This window comes from Apium graveolens, chromosome 4 (assembly GCF_009905375.1).
Source record: "Apium graveolens cultivar Ventura chromosome 4, ASM990537v1, whole genome shotgun sequence".
In the NCBI taxonomy this organism is placed as follows: Eukaryota; Viridiplantae; Streptophyta; class Magnoliopsida; order Apiales; family Apiaceae; genus Apium; species Apium graveolens.
The window spans coordinates 275,381,304-275,399,877 of NC_133650.1; the positions used below are offsets into that span (position 1 = coordinate 275,381,304).

Consider the following 18,574-nt stretch of genomic DNA (forward strand, 5'->3'; position numbering starts at 1 on the left):
CTGATGCTTGATCCACTATTTACTTATTACAATCTTATTTGAGTTGAGTTAAATACTCGAATAAACGAGTAGGCTATGACATATGCCTTTCAAGCTCTTTTACTTAGAAAATTTATTCCAAATAAAATGGTTGTACTAGTCCAGACTAACAGCTTTGTCCGGATTAGTTGTGGCTTTTAGTTAGAAAATAAATTCTAAGTAAAAATGGTTGTTCTAGTCCTAACTAATTGCTTCTCCGGACTAGTGGTGGCTTTTAGTTAGAAAATTAATTCTAAGTAAAAATGGTTGCTCTAGTCCTGACTAACAGCTTTGTCCAGACTAGTGGTGGCTTTTAGTTAGAAAATTAATTCTAAGTAAAAATGGTTGCTCTAGTCCTGACTAATAGCTTTTCCGGACTAGTGGTGGCTTTTAGTTAGAAAATTAATTCTAAGTAAAAATGGTTGCTCTAGTCCTGACTAACAGCTTTGACCAGACCAGTGTTTAGCTCTTTTACTTAGAAAATTTATTCCAAATAAAATGGTTGTACTAGTCCAGACTAACAGCTTTGTCCGGATTAGTACTGGCTTTTAGTTAGAAAATAAATTCTAAGTAAAAATGGTTGCTCTAGTCCTGACTGATAGCTTGTCCGGACTAGTGGTGGCTTTTAGTTAGAAAATTAATTCTAAGTAAAAATGGTTGCTCTAGTCCGGAAGTGGTTAGTTTTGAAAAGTATGTAAAGGGGAAAAGCTTTTTATTAATCATTCATACAAAATAGAAGGAGAAATAAATTGGTTGCTTGCCATATTGGCTACAAGATTTTTGGTTGCTTTGTTTGTTCTCCTACTGGTAGAATTTTCTTAGCCTTAGTCCATGCCAAGTGTTTGGGATTTCTGAGCCATCCATGTTCAGGAGCTTGTAGGTTCCTGGCCTGAGGACTTCTTTGATCTTGTATGGTCCTTCCCATTTGGGCATTAGCTTTCCAGTATTTGTGGGATCTGATGCTTCAGTGTCCCGAAGAACTAAGTCTCCAACTTGGAAGTTTTTGACTCTTGACTTCTTACTGAAGTGCTCTCTTGTTTTCTCCTTGTATTTTTCCATCCTTTCTACAGCTTGGTCCCGGACCTCATCAATAAGCTCCATGTTTGTTCTGAGTCCTTCTTCATTTGCTTCTTCTTCAAAGTTTATTGCTCTGTGGGAATGAGAGCCTACTTCAATAGGAAGCATTGCTTCTGTTCCGTAAGCTAGCTTGAATGGAGTTTCTCTGGTGCTTGTCCTTGGGCTTGTCCTGTAGGACCAAAGTACACTTGGTAGTTCTTCTGGCCATTTGCTTTTGCTTTCTTTGAGTCTTTTTTCGATGTCTCGGAGCAGGATTCTGTTAGTTACTTCTACTTGGCCATTTCCTTGGGGATATGCCACTGATGATTTTTTGTGCTTGATCCCGCGCTCCTGGAGGTAGGACTCGAACTCTGATCCAATGAATTGGGGCTCATTGTCTGATACTAGGACTCGTGGTATCCCGAACCTCATCAAAATGTTGTCCATAAACTTTATGCAGTCTTGTTGATTGATTGTCCTCATTGCTTTTGCTTCAACCCATTTTATCATGTAATCAATGGAGACTAGCAGGTACCTGAGGTCTCCTTTGGCCCGGGGGAAGGGTCCCATGATGTCAATACCCCAAACAGCGAAGGGGATATGTGACAGGACTGAGGATGGTAGGACTGGGCTGATTCGGGACAAATTGGTGAAAAGCTGGCATTCTTTGCACTTCTTGACGAATTCTATTACATCCTGAAGAATGGTTGGCCAGTAGTAGCCTTGTCTTATAATCTTATGGGCTAGGGCCTTTGCAGACATGTGGTCTCCGCATATCCCTTCATGCACTTCTGCCAAATAGTATTTTGCTTCTTTTGGGCCAATACATTTCAGGATAGGAGATAAGAAGGTCCTGCGGTAGAGTATTCCTTCTTCGAGGAAGAACTTGGTTGCTTTTACTTTTAGTCTTTGAGCTTTTCCTTTGTCTTCTGAGAGCTCTCCATTCTCTAAGTATTTGATGAAGGGAGTCATCCAGTTATTGTTGCTCTCGATCTCCAAGACCTCTCCGGATTCAACAGATGGTTTGAGGAGTTCTTCGAAATAAACTGAGCAGTCTAGATCTGATGAGTTCCGGACTAATTTGGATAGGATATCTGCTTCTTCGTTTTCTTCTCGACAAATCTGAATGACGTGATTGTTTGGTATTGAAGCTAAGTAGCTCTGAACCAGTGCTTGGTACTTCGCCAGAGTAGGTCCTTTGCTATGTATTCTCCATTTGTTTGCTTGACCACTATCTGGGAGTCGCTGTAGATTTTTAAGTCCTGGACCCTTAGAGTCCTGGAGAGCTTTAGTCCGGCGATCAATGCCTCATATTCTGCTTGATTGTTTGTTGCGGGGAATCCAAAAGATATAGTTGTCTGAATCTTGAATCCTTCTGGACTTTTGAGTATGACTCTGGCTCCCAACCTCTCGCTTGTCGAAGAACCATCTACCTTTAAGGTCCAGGCTCCCGGACTTGTTTCCTTTTTTGGCTCCTGATCCATTTCCATTGGTTCCGGTTCTTTTTCTGAGAAGTTGCATTCGATTATGAAATCTGCAAGAGCTTGAGCTTTGATTGCCGTCTTGGGAATGAAGCTTAAATTGAACTGGCTTAACTCCACAGCCCAATTGACAAGTCTTCCCGAGACATCTGGCTTGTGAATTATTTTTCTTAGTGGTTGATTTGTTACTACTCTGATTTCTCTCCCTTGGAAGTCGTGCCTGAGTTTTCTTGAAGTTGTGATTAAGGCAAAAGCAAACTTCTCCAATCTTGGGTATCTTGTTTCTGCATCTTTTAAGACTTGGCTTACATAGTAAACTGGTTGTTGTTTTCCATTTTCTTCTCTGATTAGGGCAGCTCCTACAGCTTGTGCTCCTGCTGACAAGTATAAGTAGAGAGGTTCTCCTGGTTGAGCTTTAGTTAGGATTGGTGGCTGAGAGAGGTAGTACTTGATTTCTTCGAATGCCTTTTGGCACTCCGAATTCCAGTTCACTTCTTTCTTGTTGGTTGCTCCTTTGAGTAAATCAAAGAATGGTAGGCACCTCTCTCCTAGTTTTGAGACAAATCTCCTGAGTGCTGCTAGGGATCCTGCTAGCTTCTGCACATCTTTTTGAGTCCTGAGAGCTTTCATCTCCTGGATTGCTTTTATTTTCTCCGGATTGGCTTCTATGCCTCTGTTGCTGATCATGAATCCTAGGAACTTGCCTGCTCCTACTCCGAAGGTGCATTTCTCCAGATTCAGCTTGAGTTGGTTCTTCCTTAGGTTGTCAAAGCATTCCTTCAGTTCTTCCACGTGCCCTGGTATAGTTGTTGATTTGGAAATCATGTCATCGACATAGCACTCCAAGTTCCTCCCAATCTGGGACTTGAATATGTTGTTCATTGCTCTTTGGTAAGTGGATCCTGTGCTGGTAAGCCCGAAAGGTGGCATCACATAAGCGTAGACTGCTCTGTGAGTTATGAATGCTGTCTTGGGGATGTCCTTTGGGTTCATCTTTATCTGGTTGTATCCGGAAAAGGCGTCCATGAAACTTAGCATGATGTGTCCGGAGGTGGCATCTATCAGTTGATCAATATTTGGGAGAGGATACGGGTCCTTCGGGCATGCATCATTCAGATCAGTGTAGTCCACACACATTCTCTATTTGTCATTGGACTTCTTCACCATGACCATGTTAGCTAGCCACTCCGGATATTTGATTTCTTTGATGATTCCTGCTTTGAGTAGCTTTTCCACTTCTTCGTCAATGGCTTTTTGCCTCTCCGGGGCAAAGTTTCTTCTCTTCTGTTTGACTGATTTTCTGTTGGGGTTGACATCCAAGCTGTGCATTGCTATGGACTCATATAGTCTTGGCATGTCCCTTGGATTCCAGGAAAAAACATCTCTGTACTCCCGGAGCAAGGACACTAATCTCTCTTTGAAGGACTCCTCGAGTCCTGACCCAACTTTCACTTTTTTACTAGAATTGCTTTCATCTACCTGGATTTCTTCCGTTTCAACTGCAGCTTCAATTTTTGCTTGCTTTTTGTTTGAAACCATTTGATGAATTCGGGCTTCAGAGTTCTTTTTTAGATAGAAGTTTGCTTGTTCAGATTCTTTGGTTGCTTGCATGGTAGGACTAGCCTGGTCTGGGACTTGATTTGCCTTGTCCACTACCATGACTTGGTTGCTTGCCAGTCCTTCTGGACTTGTTTTGTTTGCTTCTTCTCTTGTCCGGGGTCGATGCTTCTTCATGCTTTGTTGCTTGCGAAGGATCGTAGCCTTCCTTTTGTTATCTTGATGGGTTTCTGCCATAACTAACCCCTAGTTGTAGCATGTTTCAGCAACTCCATAATCTCCTTTAATCTCCCCGACTCCTGTCGGGGTTGGGAATTTGATCTTGAGATGTGAGATTGAAGTTATTGCTTGCATCATGGTTAGAGCTGATCTGCCAATGATTCCGTTGTATGAAGAAGGAGCATTGATCACATTAAATTTGATGACATGAGTCACTTGGTTAGGAGCAGATCCAAAAATGACTGGCATATATAAAGTTCCTTGGATCGAGACTAAGTTGTGGCCGAAGCCATAGAGTGGGTCCTCCCGACATTCATTTGAGCGGATGCTCCCTAACTACATTCTATCCACTGTGTGCTTGAAGAGAATATTTATCGAGGAGCCATTATCTATGGGCATTCTTCTTACTTTATTATCAAAGATGTCCAGAGTGACAACTAAAGCTGCATTGTGATGAGGGTTGACTCCTTCGTAGTCCTTGCTGCTAAAGGATATCACCAGGTCTGGGAGTGATTGGATTGATAGCACTTCTTCGCCGAAGTCCGGGCTCCGGGGTGGGGAGTAGGATCCACCTAGGACCACATTGACTACATTTTTTCCTTTCTTATGCACTTCCCCCCTGTTGTCCCGGACTAAGTACTTGTTCATATTTCCTTTCTTCATTTGGTCCTCAATGAAGTACTTGAGTGATAAGCAGTTCTCAGTCTTGTGGCCATGGGTCTCGTGGTAATCACACTGTCTGTTGTAAGGCCTGCTCTCCGGAGGAATTTGCATTGGTTTCGGAGGATAATAGAAATGCTTGTCTTTTACCTCTTTCAAGATTTCCTCCCGGGTCATATTGAGAGGAGTCCAGTCTGGCTCCTACTTCGGCTCCCGTGGTTGCTTCGCGGGTCCTGGGTCACTGCTCGACTCCTTCTTAGGACCAAGTCTCTGGAAAACCGGAGTAGTTTGTCTTTCTTGGCTTTGGTTGCTTTGCTTGAATTTCTTATCCTGATGGTAACCCCCTTTCCGTCAGTCATCAGTGTTTTTGCTCCTGGACCCCCCATTCCGGGTCATCCTCATTGCCTGGAGCACATCTGTTTCCTTAATGAACCTGGCAGCCATTGAGTAAGCTGCTGCAAGGCTTTACGGCTCCTTATTGATTAGCTCCACTATATATCTCTCATTGTGCTCTGGATCCAAGTTTCTTCTGAAAATGCTTAAAGCTTCCCTCTCATCCAAACTTGAAACTTTATTGATTGCTTCCTGGAACCGGCGCATGTATGCAGAGAGGGACTCATTGTCATGCTGCCGGATTGTCTCCAGGTGACACATGTGCATTTCGTGCGTTTTGTTTGCCCGAAATCTCCGAAGGAAGGAGGCTCGAAATTCCTTCCAAGAGTGGATGCTGCGGGAGGGAATTCTGCTGAACCATCTCTAGGCCCTCCTTTAAAAGTTGAAGCGAAGAACCTTGATTTCGTTAAGTCGTTGTAGTAATATATCTGCGCTATCTGCTCAAAGTAGTTCAAGTGCTCCTCCGGGTCTCCTAGTCCATCGAAGGAGTCGAAGTTGTAATGCTTCAAGTTTCGCTGCCGGGGAATGGCTTCCAAGGAGTAACTGAAAGGAGTTAACGTTTCTCCAATTTCTACTCCTGAAGCTCTGTCCATCTTTCTTTGTAATTCATAAATCATATCTTTCAGGTCCTTCTGCTTCACTTCTTCTTCATCATCAGAAATCAGCTCCAGAGTAGGATCTCTCCGTGTTCTTTTGCTCCTAGACTTGGCCAATAGCTTTTCTTCTTCTAGCTGCATTCTCTTTTGGATCTTTAGCTCAAGCTTTGCTTCTTCTTCTTTCCTGATTTACTCCCGGACCTCTTCCAACTTTCTCTGCTTAGCAGCTTCTGCTTCTTTCTTGCTTTGATCTTTTTTGCTTTTCTTCCCTTTGGCTCCAATTCGGTCAAACACAGATCTCTTCGATTGCTGGGAGTCCCCGGACTCCTCCGGTTCCTCCTCGAGTTCAGTTTCTTCTTGGAGCCGGGTCTGCTCCTGTCTGTATAATCTGATTGCTTCTGCTAGTTCATCACTTGTAAGGTTAGCCATGTGCTCTTCGGCTACTGGGACGTTGGTGTACTTGTACTAATTGAGCTCTACGAGGGTCCTGGCATCCCTGGTGTTTACACGTACTACCAATAAGATAATTCGACTTTCACTAGGGCGCCGTCCTCCTCTACCAGCTGCAGACTCTCTCCATTACAGTGTGTAGTGGCTGCTCCTGGAATGTTTCTCTCTCGGCTCCCGGGTCAAGGGCCTGGGAGTGGTCCGGCTCCTGGACCTGAGCACTAGTAGATGGTCTCCCAGAGGTATTCTTTCCTGGTCTTGCCATTTCCCAACAATACCAACAACAAATAACAACAATATGCTACAAAGAATATTGGTCTAAGGTTGCTTTATGAAATTTGCAGAAATTACCCAGGATAACAACAAACACTAACAGATAGCTTTCTGGGAGCGGTTTAAACAATTTCTAGGGGCTACTCAACGATGTAGTAAAACGCAAATGCCATATTCAAACTAGAGCAAAAACGATTAAAACTAACAATAGCTCACACAATCGTGGCTTAAATCAACAAAACGGGCTCACACAAACGTGGCCTAAAATAACGAGCACACACAAACGTGGCTGAAATAAACAACATTCATGCTTATGGAAGAAGTTGGTTGCTTGGGTTCTTACAAGTTTGAATAAATGGACTCTTTGAAGAGTTTGTTGATGAAGGTGAATCCAGGGGCACCGAGACCCAAGGATGGAGAGCCCCTCCTTCTAGCGCCAAATGATAAATCCTTCGCCGCTGTAGAGGTGTAGCTGTGGTTGGGTTCCTACAAAATAATACCGGAAGGGGGGTTGGAGTCCCGCGGCGCCTCCGGCGTGAGAGTAAGAACTAGCTTTTTGGGAAGATGAAGATGAATGTGAGTGTAAGATGGCTGTGTGTGTATATGAGTGTGAAAGAATGATTAACCCCAAGACCTCACCTTCTTGGGCTATTTATAGCCCAAGGGTAGGGTTTTGGGGTTGGTACCTTTGGATCATAGCCATTGGTTCTAGGAGCAGAGGACACTTGGTTGGAGTGGATGCTTTACACGTGTCAGTGCGGGACTGGCTGAGTAATGTTCTGAGGATCCTCTGACACGTGCCCTGATTATTCCCATGATTGATGTGTGACAATTGTCCCCATCATGTGCCTGGGCCAACGTCTCACGTGCCGGGATTTACCAAGGTTAGGCTTGCGGGACTGAGCTGGTTAGGAGTGGTAGTGTGCGGGACTGCTCCTTCCAGGAGCTGCGTGGAGCTAGGAGCCTAGGAGTAGCCCTCCCAGGAGTCATATGGAGTTAGGAGCCTAGGAGTAGCTCTCCCAGGAGCTGTATAGAGTTGAAAGCCTAGGAGTAGTCCTCTCAGGAGCTATATGTACTATCAAAACTTAATAAATGGAATCATGAAATATAACTATTATATATATATATATATTAAATATTGCGGTGCGGTGCGGTTTTAACCGCATTTCAGAAATTTAAAACCACAACCTGCGGTTTATTAAAAATTCAAACCGCAACCGCACCACGAAAATTAAAAACCTCGTTTTGCGGTGCGGATTGGTACGGTGCGGGCGGTTTTTGCGGTTTATGCGATTTTCTGTTCACCCCTACTTAAAGCGCCTTCATATCATGGGGAAGCTTATAATAAATAATATAATAATCTTATACGAATTCATGTGGTGTATGAAAAGGAAGACAAAAAATGAAAAGTTAGTTGGATGGCCTTAAAGGTCGACATGAGCAAAGTGTACAATCGGGTTGCGTGTGGTTTTTTTAAAGGTTATGTTACTTAAGCTAGGTTTTGATATAAAGATTGTAAATTTATTAGTAGAGTGTGTCAATTCAGCCGGATATCAAATCAGTCACGCATGACAAGAGTTTGGCTGCACATCTTCTCAAAGAGAACTCCACCAAGGAGATCCTTTATCATCATATTTATTCATGGTATTCATGAAAGAACTTATGGCAATCATAAGCGATTATGAAAAAATAAGGCTGCTCAAGGGAATCTGAACTGCTAGAGGAGTTTCTCTGATCTTTCACATGTTCTTCATTGATGATACGTATATTTATTGCAAAATCCTATAGTGAGATTATTGTTTGTGTGCTGGAAGTCTTAAACACATTTGAGCGTACATCAAGCCAAAAAATAAATGTTATGAAATCATTTGTGTTCCATAGCAGGAATATCGGGGCGCAAATAAAACAAGAGGTGTACTCGGCGTTGAAATTTAGTGAAGTTAATGAAGGTATACACTACCTAGGTTGCTAAATATATTGAAACGTAAAAAATCTACAATGTGAGGCAACTTAAAGGACAAATTGTGTTCTCAAATTCAAGGGTGAGAAAAATTGATATTATCAAAGGGATGTAAGGAAATTTTGCTCAAAACGGTTGTTTAAACTATATTAATTATGCAATGAGCGTTTTCTCTTACTTAAAGATCTTCGCAAGAACATTGAACAATTCATGAACAAAATTTCTTTTAGAGGTAAATGTGCATAATAATTTTTGTCATAAACTAATATACATTTACGATAAAAAAGAAAGTTATATTATATTGTAAAATAACGCACATTTTCAGTGAAAATGCAAACTACATTTCTACAACTTTTAAATCAACAAAGAGTATTGTGGATGCATCAATACATATACATAACATAAAAGTTGACAGACACAATCAATGATGATAATATGAACCAACCTAAGTGATATATACTTTACAACATGTACCAATGCACATTTACAGAAAAACCATTATATGTGGATAAAACTAGACCCAAAAATTTTGTTTACAATGCGATTTAAACGACACGAACAACAAGAAAATTTAGTGTGTTTACTTTTTAGTACACGGTCGAGATTTAATGTCGATTTTGTGTGTATTCATCGAGATTATGACACGACTCGAAGTATTCAACATAAATAAAAATCGTAATTAATTATTGATATTTTTTATAAATATATGTTTACTTATGGTAAATTTATGCATATTTATTTTCTAAATTAGTATCTGATTTTATAATATTGAATAGAACTGTGATCTAAATATACGTTTCAAATATTTTATAATTTTTTACCTAAAAATCTTATATATTTATTTTTTATTTAATTTATATTAGTATTCAATTTAACATAAAATATACGACACGAAACGTTACGAAACAAAAGTATACAAAACCTAAATATATCGATTTTTGTCTAGCTTTCAAGTACACGAAATATAAAAATACACGACACAAACGAATTTTCAGGTTTAGATGAAACTATGTTAGCTGAAGAGAAAAGAATAATTTTTAGATTTGGGCTAGATTTGTATTGGTGGTTTTGGGCTGTTAAAAAAACTGTCGAGTTTAACTCTTGTACCTAATGAGCTATACATGACAATTTATACAGATCTATTATATATATAACAGAGCAATTAGGGGGTTCAGTGAGACATTTTATTCATTGTAAAATTACTAAAATACCCATCATATTTGTATGTGTTAATAACTTTTCATTTAATATACACGTATTAATTACAACTAATGTGAATGTATTAACTAGTCTAACTCATTATGACATATATTTAATATTATTTCATCATTTAAAACAATTTATAACTATATATATATAAATTACATCCATCTTAATATATTTTAAAACTGAACATACTTTTAATAGAATTTTAAAAATTTATTATTTTGAGTGAATATATTAAATACAAAGATTATTTTTAAGAAAAAAACAGGTTAGTGTACTAAGAGTTCAGCGTGAAAAACACAAATTGTTTTTAATTGAATGATACAAGAAATTATTATAAAAAAGCATAATTGTTATTATATGACAAAACTAAACGTAAACAAGATCGAAAGATAAACGTAATATAATGGTGGAAGTTTTAAACGTATATAAATATAACAAATATCGAATTTTAATGTATATAAAAAACAGTTGAGCAAATTTGTGGGGTCATTAATCTTAAGGCACATACTCCTCAAAGATTATTAATCCCACAATACAAAGATTTCAGGGTGAGAACACAATATTTTTATTATGCAAATGTTATAAGAAACTATTATAAGAAAGTATAGTTGTCATCATATGACTAAAACGAAACGTACACAAATATTATATCGAAAGATATATGTGATATAATGTTAAAAGTTTTAAACATATTTATATATAACAAATATCGAACTTTCATATATATATATATAAGAAAATAGTTGAACAAATTTTTAGGATTATTAATGGTACAATGCAAACTCTTCAGAGATAATCAATCTCACAAAACATATTTTAACTAAGATCAATAATCATGTGACTTATTTATCACACAGTTATTAATATTTCAACCAAACTCGTGCCCTCATACTGATTAAAGAGCTAGTTGAAAAAGACATAAAAAAGCCGATTTATGTTTTTAATAAATGAACATTGTACACAATCTCGCACACTAACATATAATAAAAACAAAGTAAAATAAAAAAATTGAATAAATCTTACACGATCAAATATTCGATATGAAGATTATTCATTTCATAATTAAAAAAATACTCAATTATAAAGAATAACATAACAAACACACAACATCGATTTTCATTCGTAACTAGATAACTATATAGTTAAAATACAATAATACTATCGCAAATCACGAACATTTGATAAGTTATAACATCTCATAATTTTATTTATTTTATTTATTTTAATTTTTTTATCGTAGTTAACCCGCAACCGCTAGCCTTCTGTTCTCGTAAATTCTCTCGAGATGAGCCGAGATGAGCCAGGATTGAACCCAGTACCTGAAACGACGGAAGATAAACTGTTAACCAATTGAGATATCCAACCGGCTCAACCTCATTTATTAATACAATGCAAAAATAAATTAAAGTCGTGATTTTAACATTGACTTTGCATCCGAAGTGCGGTGGAAGAAGTTACACGCACATACACACGCAGTGCTTGTTCCTGTGTACTCCGGTAATAACACTGAACAATCCCAGTTTAACAAAAGCCCTAATTCTAATTATCCACCCAATTTCATAATTACTTCCAGTTCCAACCCTGTAATCATTAATTAATTAACATCTCTTTCCACTATATATTGCACATTCAAGTTCATTATAATATAAATATAAATAATAATAAAAATATGAGGAGAAGGGGACAGGATTTCCGGCGGCCAGTTCGCCGGAGATTCTCGATAGTGTTCTGGTTAACATTGTGTGGACTAGTTGTTTTACTCTTCATTGTTGTTTTAAGCCGTGAGAGCCAGCCTTCATCTAGATCCATTTTACCTCAGGTGCTTTTACTTATTAGTTACTGTTATCTCTTTTAATATGCATGTGTTTGTTGAAAAATATCTAAAATTATTGAATATTTTTGTTGTTTTTTTACGTTGTTGATTGTCGTCGGTGTGAATGATATAATTGTCAATTTGAGGATATGGTAATTTGAAATGTTTAGTGATAGTGGTGTTTTGATTAGTAGAAGTTTGTTGAGATCGAGTTGTTAGTTAGTTTCAGCTGTTACGTATGTGTTGTTAGGTGGACTGTATATGGGATATGTTGGTGACTTTTGGTTTAAACAATTTGATTTAGATTTAGTTGTGAGACGAGCATATGAAAATAGGATGAGTTTGATGATGTTAAGGAACGTGATTGTTATGCTACGTTTATTAGTGTGGTACTTGAAGGGCTAAATTTGGAGTGTGTTTGTAACTCCATGTGTATCGAGTGATAAAAATATGGAAATTATTTTTAGTTTGATTTTTTCTATTCTGAATGGTATGAATAAAGCATAAATAATCTTCCACGAACCTATCATTTATGTCAATCACTAAGAATATGCATGTCAAATAATTTTTTTTAGGGAAGTGTACACGTCTAAACTATTACTTCGTGACCCAGGAACGCAGCTAGATTGATTTCATCACATAATCCCGCCCTCAGAATGTCTCTGGTTGAGATATTCTCATTGGTAGCAGTTAATATCAATAACCTTGATATTTAACCAGTTTTCAGAGTGTCGTACTTCTGCATGGTGTGACTAGTAACAAGCGGATAAATATTGTGTTTGGACTAGCTCTACTTGTTTGTGTTAACTGTTCAAGATTTTATGTTTAGGCAATTATGTCTTTTTCATCAACATTCGAACGACAATTTCTAATGTTATAAGTGCAAATGCTGGGAATTATTATTATCATTTATTTATCTTATATCGTTGATCAATTTCTTCGCATCTCGTTTAATTTTTTATTGCTTGAAGAAACACGGTTCAGTTAGCTCTAGGTATATCTGTATCCTTTTGTTGACCCGCAATCATATGCTGCTACATACATATTTAAAATAGCAGCTAGGTCCAAAGTTCAAGTTGAAACTAGTTCAACCCCATGTAATGCCCATGGTTTAAAGATTTAAAATTAAATTCTTTTTTATCCCCTTTTTATGTAATTAGAAATTAAACCCATCATATAATTTTCCATAAAATAAATTTTTAATTTGAAAGTGTGCAGAGTGACATTATAGAGAATCGTTTATGCCAGAAGTTTAAAAATTTAGCTTCAGACAACAAACAGTTATAATTTTATTGCATGATATGATTATGTGGTTTTTTAAGCGGAGAAAAGTGACGATCATAAATATAGGATTCTTTCAAAACTTTACTCCTGCTTGTTTGGCTAATAAAGACGATTTACAGTTGGGTTGTTTTGAAATCCCTGGGGAAGGTGTTGGGCATGCATGCTGTGGTAGGATGTTTGCTATATCCCCGTTTCATCCTCTTCTTGTCTCAACTAAATCAGATGGTTTTAGAAAAACCGTAGAACAATAATTAATCGGGGTAAAGTGATTGAGTTATTAGTATAATAGACATTTTTGTGTAATTTTAAACACTGTCAAACTCAGCTTATCCTAATGTATTCATACTTTCAGTAATTCGCTTCCGATCATGGGGAAATATTAGGACACTTCTTATTCAACTGCAGTATAGATTTTAATATTATTTTTATATTAGTTTATGCATATATTTTCGTTGATTCCTAGACTCTTACTTTTACATTATACCATATTTTATGACTTACTCCCTTTTTTTAAGTTTTCGTATCTAGGGTAAAGCAACTGATGTAATAAAGTATTACTAGCTAGTAGATTCAATGTTAATTTGTAATCAAAATGTCCATGGACATTACTCTATCCATAGACTAAAAACCCTCAATAAAATTATAATAAGCAAAGCAGTTAAAATATAATTTACGCTGAGTAACTTATAGATTTTCCTATTAATACTAAAAAACCCGACCTCTACTTTTCTTAATATAACAAGTTACACTTTGTTCCCTATTGTGCCAATCTTAATTAATATTGTGTAGTCTGCTTTTTGATTGTTACGCATGATGCATCCCCAATTTTCTAGATATTAGACATTAATGCTTGACTTGATCTATTTCAGAGAACTTACACTCAGGAAAAAATCGTAGACGGTCTCAATATTACTGAGGAAATGCTGAGTGCTGATTCAGTTACAAGGCAACTTGGTGATCAGATTGCGCTTGCAAAGGGCTTTGTTGTAATTGCCAAAGAAAGCAACAACCTTCAATTTTCCTGGGAATTAAGTGCCCAGATCCGTATTTCACAGTTCCTCCTTTCAAATGCTGCTTTAAGACGGAATCCTTTGACAATTAGTGAAGCAGAAACTGCTGTCCGTGATATGGCACTTCTGCTTTACCAAGCACAGCAAGAGCTGCACTATGATAGTGCAACCATGATCATGAGACTGAAAGCCAAAATACAGGGCCTTGAAGAACAATTGAGTTCTGTGAGTGAGAAGAGCTCCAAATATGGACAAATAGTGGCCGAAGAAGTGCCAAAGAGCTTGTATTGCCTCGGAGTTCGGTTGTCAACTGAATGGTTCAGATACTCAAATATGCAGAGAAAAATTATAGAAAAACGGCAATTAGCAACGAAATTGACTGATAACAATATGTATCATTTTTGTGTTTTTTCTGACAACATTCTGGCAACATCAGTTGTGGTAAATTCAACTGCTTTGAATTCCGAAAATCCCGACATGATTGTGTTCCACCTTGTGACAGATGAAGTTAATTATGCTGCAATGAAAGCCTGGTTCACAATAAACAGTTTCAAAGGAGTTACTGTAGATGTACAAAAGATTGAGGAGTTTAGCTGGTTAAATGCTTCTTATGTGCCTGTTCTTAAACAACTCCAAGACTCTGACACTAGGAGCTACTATTTTTCTGGCAACAATGATGGAGGTAAAACTCCAATAAAGTTCAGGAACCCAAAATATCTATCCATGATGAACCATCTCAGGTTTTATATCCCAGAGGTTTATCCTTCACTGAACAAAGTGGTGTTTTTAGATGATGATGTTGTGGTTCAAAAGGATCTATCGCCTTTGTTCACCATAGATCTAAATGGCAATGTAAATGGTGCTGTGGAAACATGCATGGAAACATTTCATAGATACCACAAGTACTTGAACTATTCTCATCCACTTATACGATCACATTTTGATCCGGATGCATGTGGATGGGCATTTGGAATGAATGTTTTTGATTTGGTTGAGTGGAGGAAAAGGAATGTGACTGGCATTTACCACTATTGGCAGGAGAAGAATATAGACCGAACCTTGTGGAAACTTGGTACATTGCCTCCTGGACTGTTGACTTTTTACGGGTTGACAGAGCCATTAAATCCTACATGGCATGTGTTGGGTCTAGGCTACACAAATGTCGATCCTCAGCTGATTGAGAACGGTGCTGTATTGCATTTTAATGGGAATTTAAAGCCTTGGTTGAAGATCGGAATGGAGAAGTACAAGCCTATCTGGGACAAATACATTAACTATAGCCATTCACTATTGCAGCAGTGCAATGTTCATTAATTTCAAGACCAGTATATTAGGTCTAAGCAGAACATGAAAAACTTTGCCTCTCAGAAAGCCTATTCTTGTTTTTGTTTGATGAAGTTAAAGGAGTGGAACTTCATCCGAAGTGAAGTTAGTGACTGCAACATGGGTAATTGGCTGGTGGATTAATTTGTGTTGTATACGTCAGGCATTGTTATTTAGGTGATATATCTGTATCTCTCTGCAGTCAAATAAATTATGATTCTTTTATTTATATATAAGAAGATAAGAAGGTAGCTATTATTTGATTTCAATCGAGCCTATCAGAATTCGTTAAATAAACTTGGGTATTTGTTTCCGCTGAATTATTTTTATGTTGGCAAAACCGTTACATTAGTCTATCTTTTAGAGGACGATAAACGTCTGTTTAAAAAGTTCCCCAGTGAGCCTTCATGCAAGTTACTAGTCTTCGATGATGAATTAACTTGTTAACATGGAGTCGAAATTTGAAACAATTATCATGACTGTGCATTTTTGAACAAACAGTGTCGTTGTAGTATAGTGGTAAGTATATCCGCCTGTCACGCGGATGACCCGGGTTCGATCCCCGGCAACGGCGTTTTTTATTTTTTCAATCCCCCAAATGTATCACCAGTCACCATACTATTATGTGACTTGAGCTGTTAAGCACGCATCTGTCTATACTCAGCAAATATAGGTTATATTTTTTGCCCACCTCTGCTGCACAATTAATTTTCCTTAAATTTCTCCTCCTCTAAAAATGGTGTGGATCTTGTTTGGTTGGTCATAATCAAATATAAACTCCAAGCCTCTAATAATCAGTTCCTGCAATGAATAGAACAATGCTTAATTTCTCATGTATACTAGAAATTTCAAACCTTCTTTTCGTCCAAATCTTTTGATCATAGCCTTAAGCTCTATAACACCAATATTGTTGATTTTGAATAAGGGAGTTGAGAAGGGAGGTGTTGTATAGGACAAATCATATATAAACAATTTCATATTTGTTTGGATTACAGAGAAGCAAAGATGAATGATTTATTTTCACCATCGATAAAAAGATTCACAGACTCCACGCAACCAGGCCCTGTTGTTGACATGGAGGCTGGTTCAGGAGCGAGTAATGGTGATCTCGATAAATTCTTTGAAGATGTGGAGAAAGTAAAAGAAGACATGAACGCTGTGGGAATAATCTACAAAAGATTGCAAGAATCTAATGAAGAGAGCAAAACAGTTCATAATGCCAAGACTATGAAACAACTTAGGTCTAAAATGGATGCAGATGTTGCAAATGTTCTCAAACGTGTCAAAGTCATAAAAGGGAAGCTTGAAGCGCTTGATCGGTCCAATGTAGCTAGTCGAAAGATTCCAGGGTGTGGTCCCGGTTCTTCAGCTGATCGGACCCGAACATCTGTCGTGAGTGGACTAGGGAAGAAACTCAAAACAATGATGGATGAGTTTCAAAGCCTAAGGACTAGAATGAACGAAGAGTACAAAGAAACAGTTGGGAGAAGGTATTTTACTATAACAGGGAAACATGCTGATGACGATATGATAGAGGACCTGATTTCAAGCGGAGAAGGCGAGAATTTTCTTCAAAAAGCAATTCAAGAACAAGGGCGCGGACAAATAATGGACACCATTTCAGAAATTCAAGAACGACACGATGCAGTGAAGGATATCGAAAAGAATTTAGTGGAACTTCATCAGATATTCTTAGACATGGCAGCACTAGTTGAAGCACAAGGCCAACAACTGAATGATATTGAGTCGCATGTGGCGCATGCAAGTTCGTTTGTTAAACGAGGGACAGACAACCTAGTGGAGGCTCGAGAGTATCAGAAAAACTCGAGGAAGTGGACATGTTATGCAATTATTCTGGCAATTATTCTGATTATAGTCGTTCTGTACCCTGTTTGGTCACCCGCACTGATTAATGCTATACATAAGAAGACATCTAACTCTAAGCCTTAAGTTCTGATCCAAAAGAAAAGAGACCAAGAACGTCTTCCTTATCAGCAAGGCTAATGCTTTATTTGACAGTTTGACATGGGATGTAGCTGCCTTAGCACAACAAATCTGATTTCTTATTTTGTTTTGTATAACATATATGGTTACTGTTGTTTTAAGGATCACTGACCCAAACTTCTATTCGCAACATGTATAGTAGTGTTGGTATTTTAAAGGATCACTGACCCAAACTTCTATTTGCAACATGTATAGGATTTTTTTGTTTTGTTTTGTTTAACATTTATGATAATATGGTAATACTGTTAGAAAATGGAACTTTGAGGCATAATTAGATTATGATCTTGATCTAATTTCCGGAAACTAACAGTTGGAAGTTATTCGTTGCTAAGAGTACCCAAACTTTCATGTTTGGATCTAATACATTTTCTTAGTGGAATCAATAAATAAATGGAGTTGAAATGACTAGCTTGAAATGGGTTTGTGGTTGTTTAAGTTGTAAAAACTTGAGTACTACATTGATATGGTAAAAGAGTGTTGGTGCCTTTATATTGTATTAACATGCAAGTGTAGTGCACAACATGTGGGTATGCATGGTGTAGTGTGGGCCTCGCGCGCACGCACCCGCGCGCCGCCGCTTCGACTTGGGTCGAAGGGCGAATGTCTCGGCGTCTCGCGTACGTGAGGCAACCTGGGCGAGGGATTTTATTATTATTTTAATTAAATAAATAGTGACTTAATATAATAATTTAATAGAAATATTATGTGTTAAAATTTGTTAGTGGGCCTAGAATTTATGGGCTTAGGCTTGGTAAATTGGGCCTGTCTAACTGTTACAATTCTAAATAATATTCATATTGAAATATGATTTAAGTACAAGATTTATTTTAATTAAAAATAGATCAGTTATGTTTTTAGGATTAGAATATAATAAAAACGTTTTTTTGTTTTTGATCAGTTAGTGTAACCCTAACAACCTACTCTCTTCTCCTCTGTCTCTCTCCCTCTCTGAAAAACATACATACATAGATTTTGGGCGACTGAGGTCTGATCGCTGTTGAGTATCGCGCTGCTGTGAGCCCGGTGTTCTGTTGTTGTTTTATCCTGGGAGGGTTATTGCGGGCTCTGGACACAGTGAGGGCAATAAACTTTTCAAGAACATCCTCTTCCTCTTGAGGGATTGGTGACTCAGTTGTGAAAATTTCATTACGATAAGTTTTCTTTCTCGTCTTGTTTTATTTAACAGTTTCTGATTGTTTTATGTTTTCGACCTTCGTGGCTTGTTTTCGTTATTGGTTTGCCTTGTTCTTGTTATTCGTTATATAACTGCC

The 18,574-nt window shown here is 37.8% G+C and overlaps 3 protein-coding genes and 1 non-coding gene across 4 annotated transcripts; 3 read left to right on the forward strand and 1 right to left on the reverse strand.

Annotated features, from left to right (window-relative positions):
* Nucleotides 1-4,667: 4,667 nt before the first annotated feature.
* On the reverse strand, nucleotides 4,668-5,168 carry LOC141719669 (uncharacterized). Its single transcript, XM_074522048.1, has one exon. It carries the CDS (start codon nucleotides 5,166-5,168, stop codon nucleotides 4,668-4,670), a length of 501 nt encoding a protein of 166 aa, XP_074378149.1.
* A 6,113-nt stretch (nucleotides 5,169-11,281) lies between these two features.
* LOC141721024 (putative galacturonosyltransferase 10) lies at nucleotides 11,282-15,568 on the forward strand. The gene is made up of 2 exons (XM_074523758.1): nucleotides 11,282-11,688; nucleotides 13,836-15,568. The coding sequence occupies exons 1-2, from the start codon at nucleotides 11,539-11,541 to the stop codon at nucleotides 15,288-15,290; spliced, it is 1,605 nt and encodes a 534-aa protein (XP_074379859.1). The 5' UTR covers nucleotides 11,282-11,538; the 3' UTR covers nucleotides 15,291-15,568.
* Nucleotides 15,569-15,801: 233 nt separating this feature from the next.
* Nucleotides 15,802-15,873, forward strand: TRNAD-GUC (transfer RNA aspartic acid (anticodon GUC)). Its single transcript has one exon. It is a non-coding gene; the product is annotated as a tRNA-Asp (tRNA).
* Nucleotides 15,874-16,127: 254 nt separating this feature from the next.
* Nucleotides 16,128-17,463, forward strand: LOC141717155 (syntaxin-124-like). Its single transcript, XM_074519263.1, has one exon. The coding sequence runs from the start codon at nucleotides 16,305-16,307 to the stop codon at nucleotides 17,247-17,249; it is 945 nt and encodes a 314-aa protein (XP_074375364.1). The 5' UTR covers nucleotides 16,128-16,304; the 3' UTR covers nucleotides 17,250-17,463.
* The last annotated feature ends 1,111 nt before the right edge of the window (nucleotides 17,464-18,574 follow it).

What these genes read in the sequence shown, in the direction of transcription:
- LOC141717155 (XM_074519263.1), top strand. Translation starts at nt 16,305, where the DNA reads ATGAATGATTTATTTTCACCATCGATAAAAAGATTCACAGACTCCACG.
- LOC141721024 (XM_074523758.1), top strand. Translation starts at nt 11,539, where the DNA reads ATGAGGAGAAGGGGACAGGATTTCCGGCGGCCAGTTCGCCGGAGATTC. An exon ending in CTAGATCCATTTTACCTCAG is followed by an intron (nt 11,689 to 13,835) that starts GTGCTTTTACTT and finishes GATCTATTTCAG; the next exon opens with AGAACTTACACTCAGGAAAA.
- LOC141719669 (XM_074522048.1), bottom strand. Translation starts at nt 5,168, where the DNA reads ATGACCCGGGAGGAAATCTTGAAAGAGGTAAAAGACAAGCATTTCTAT.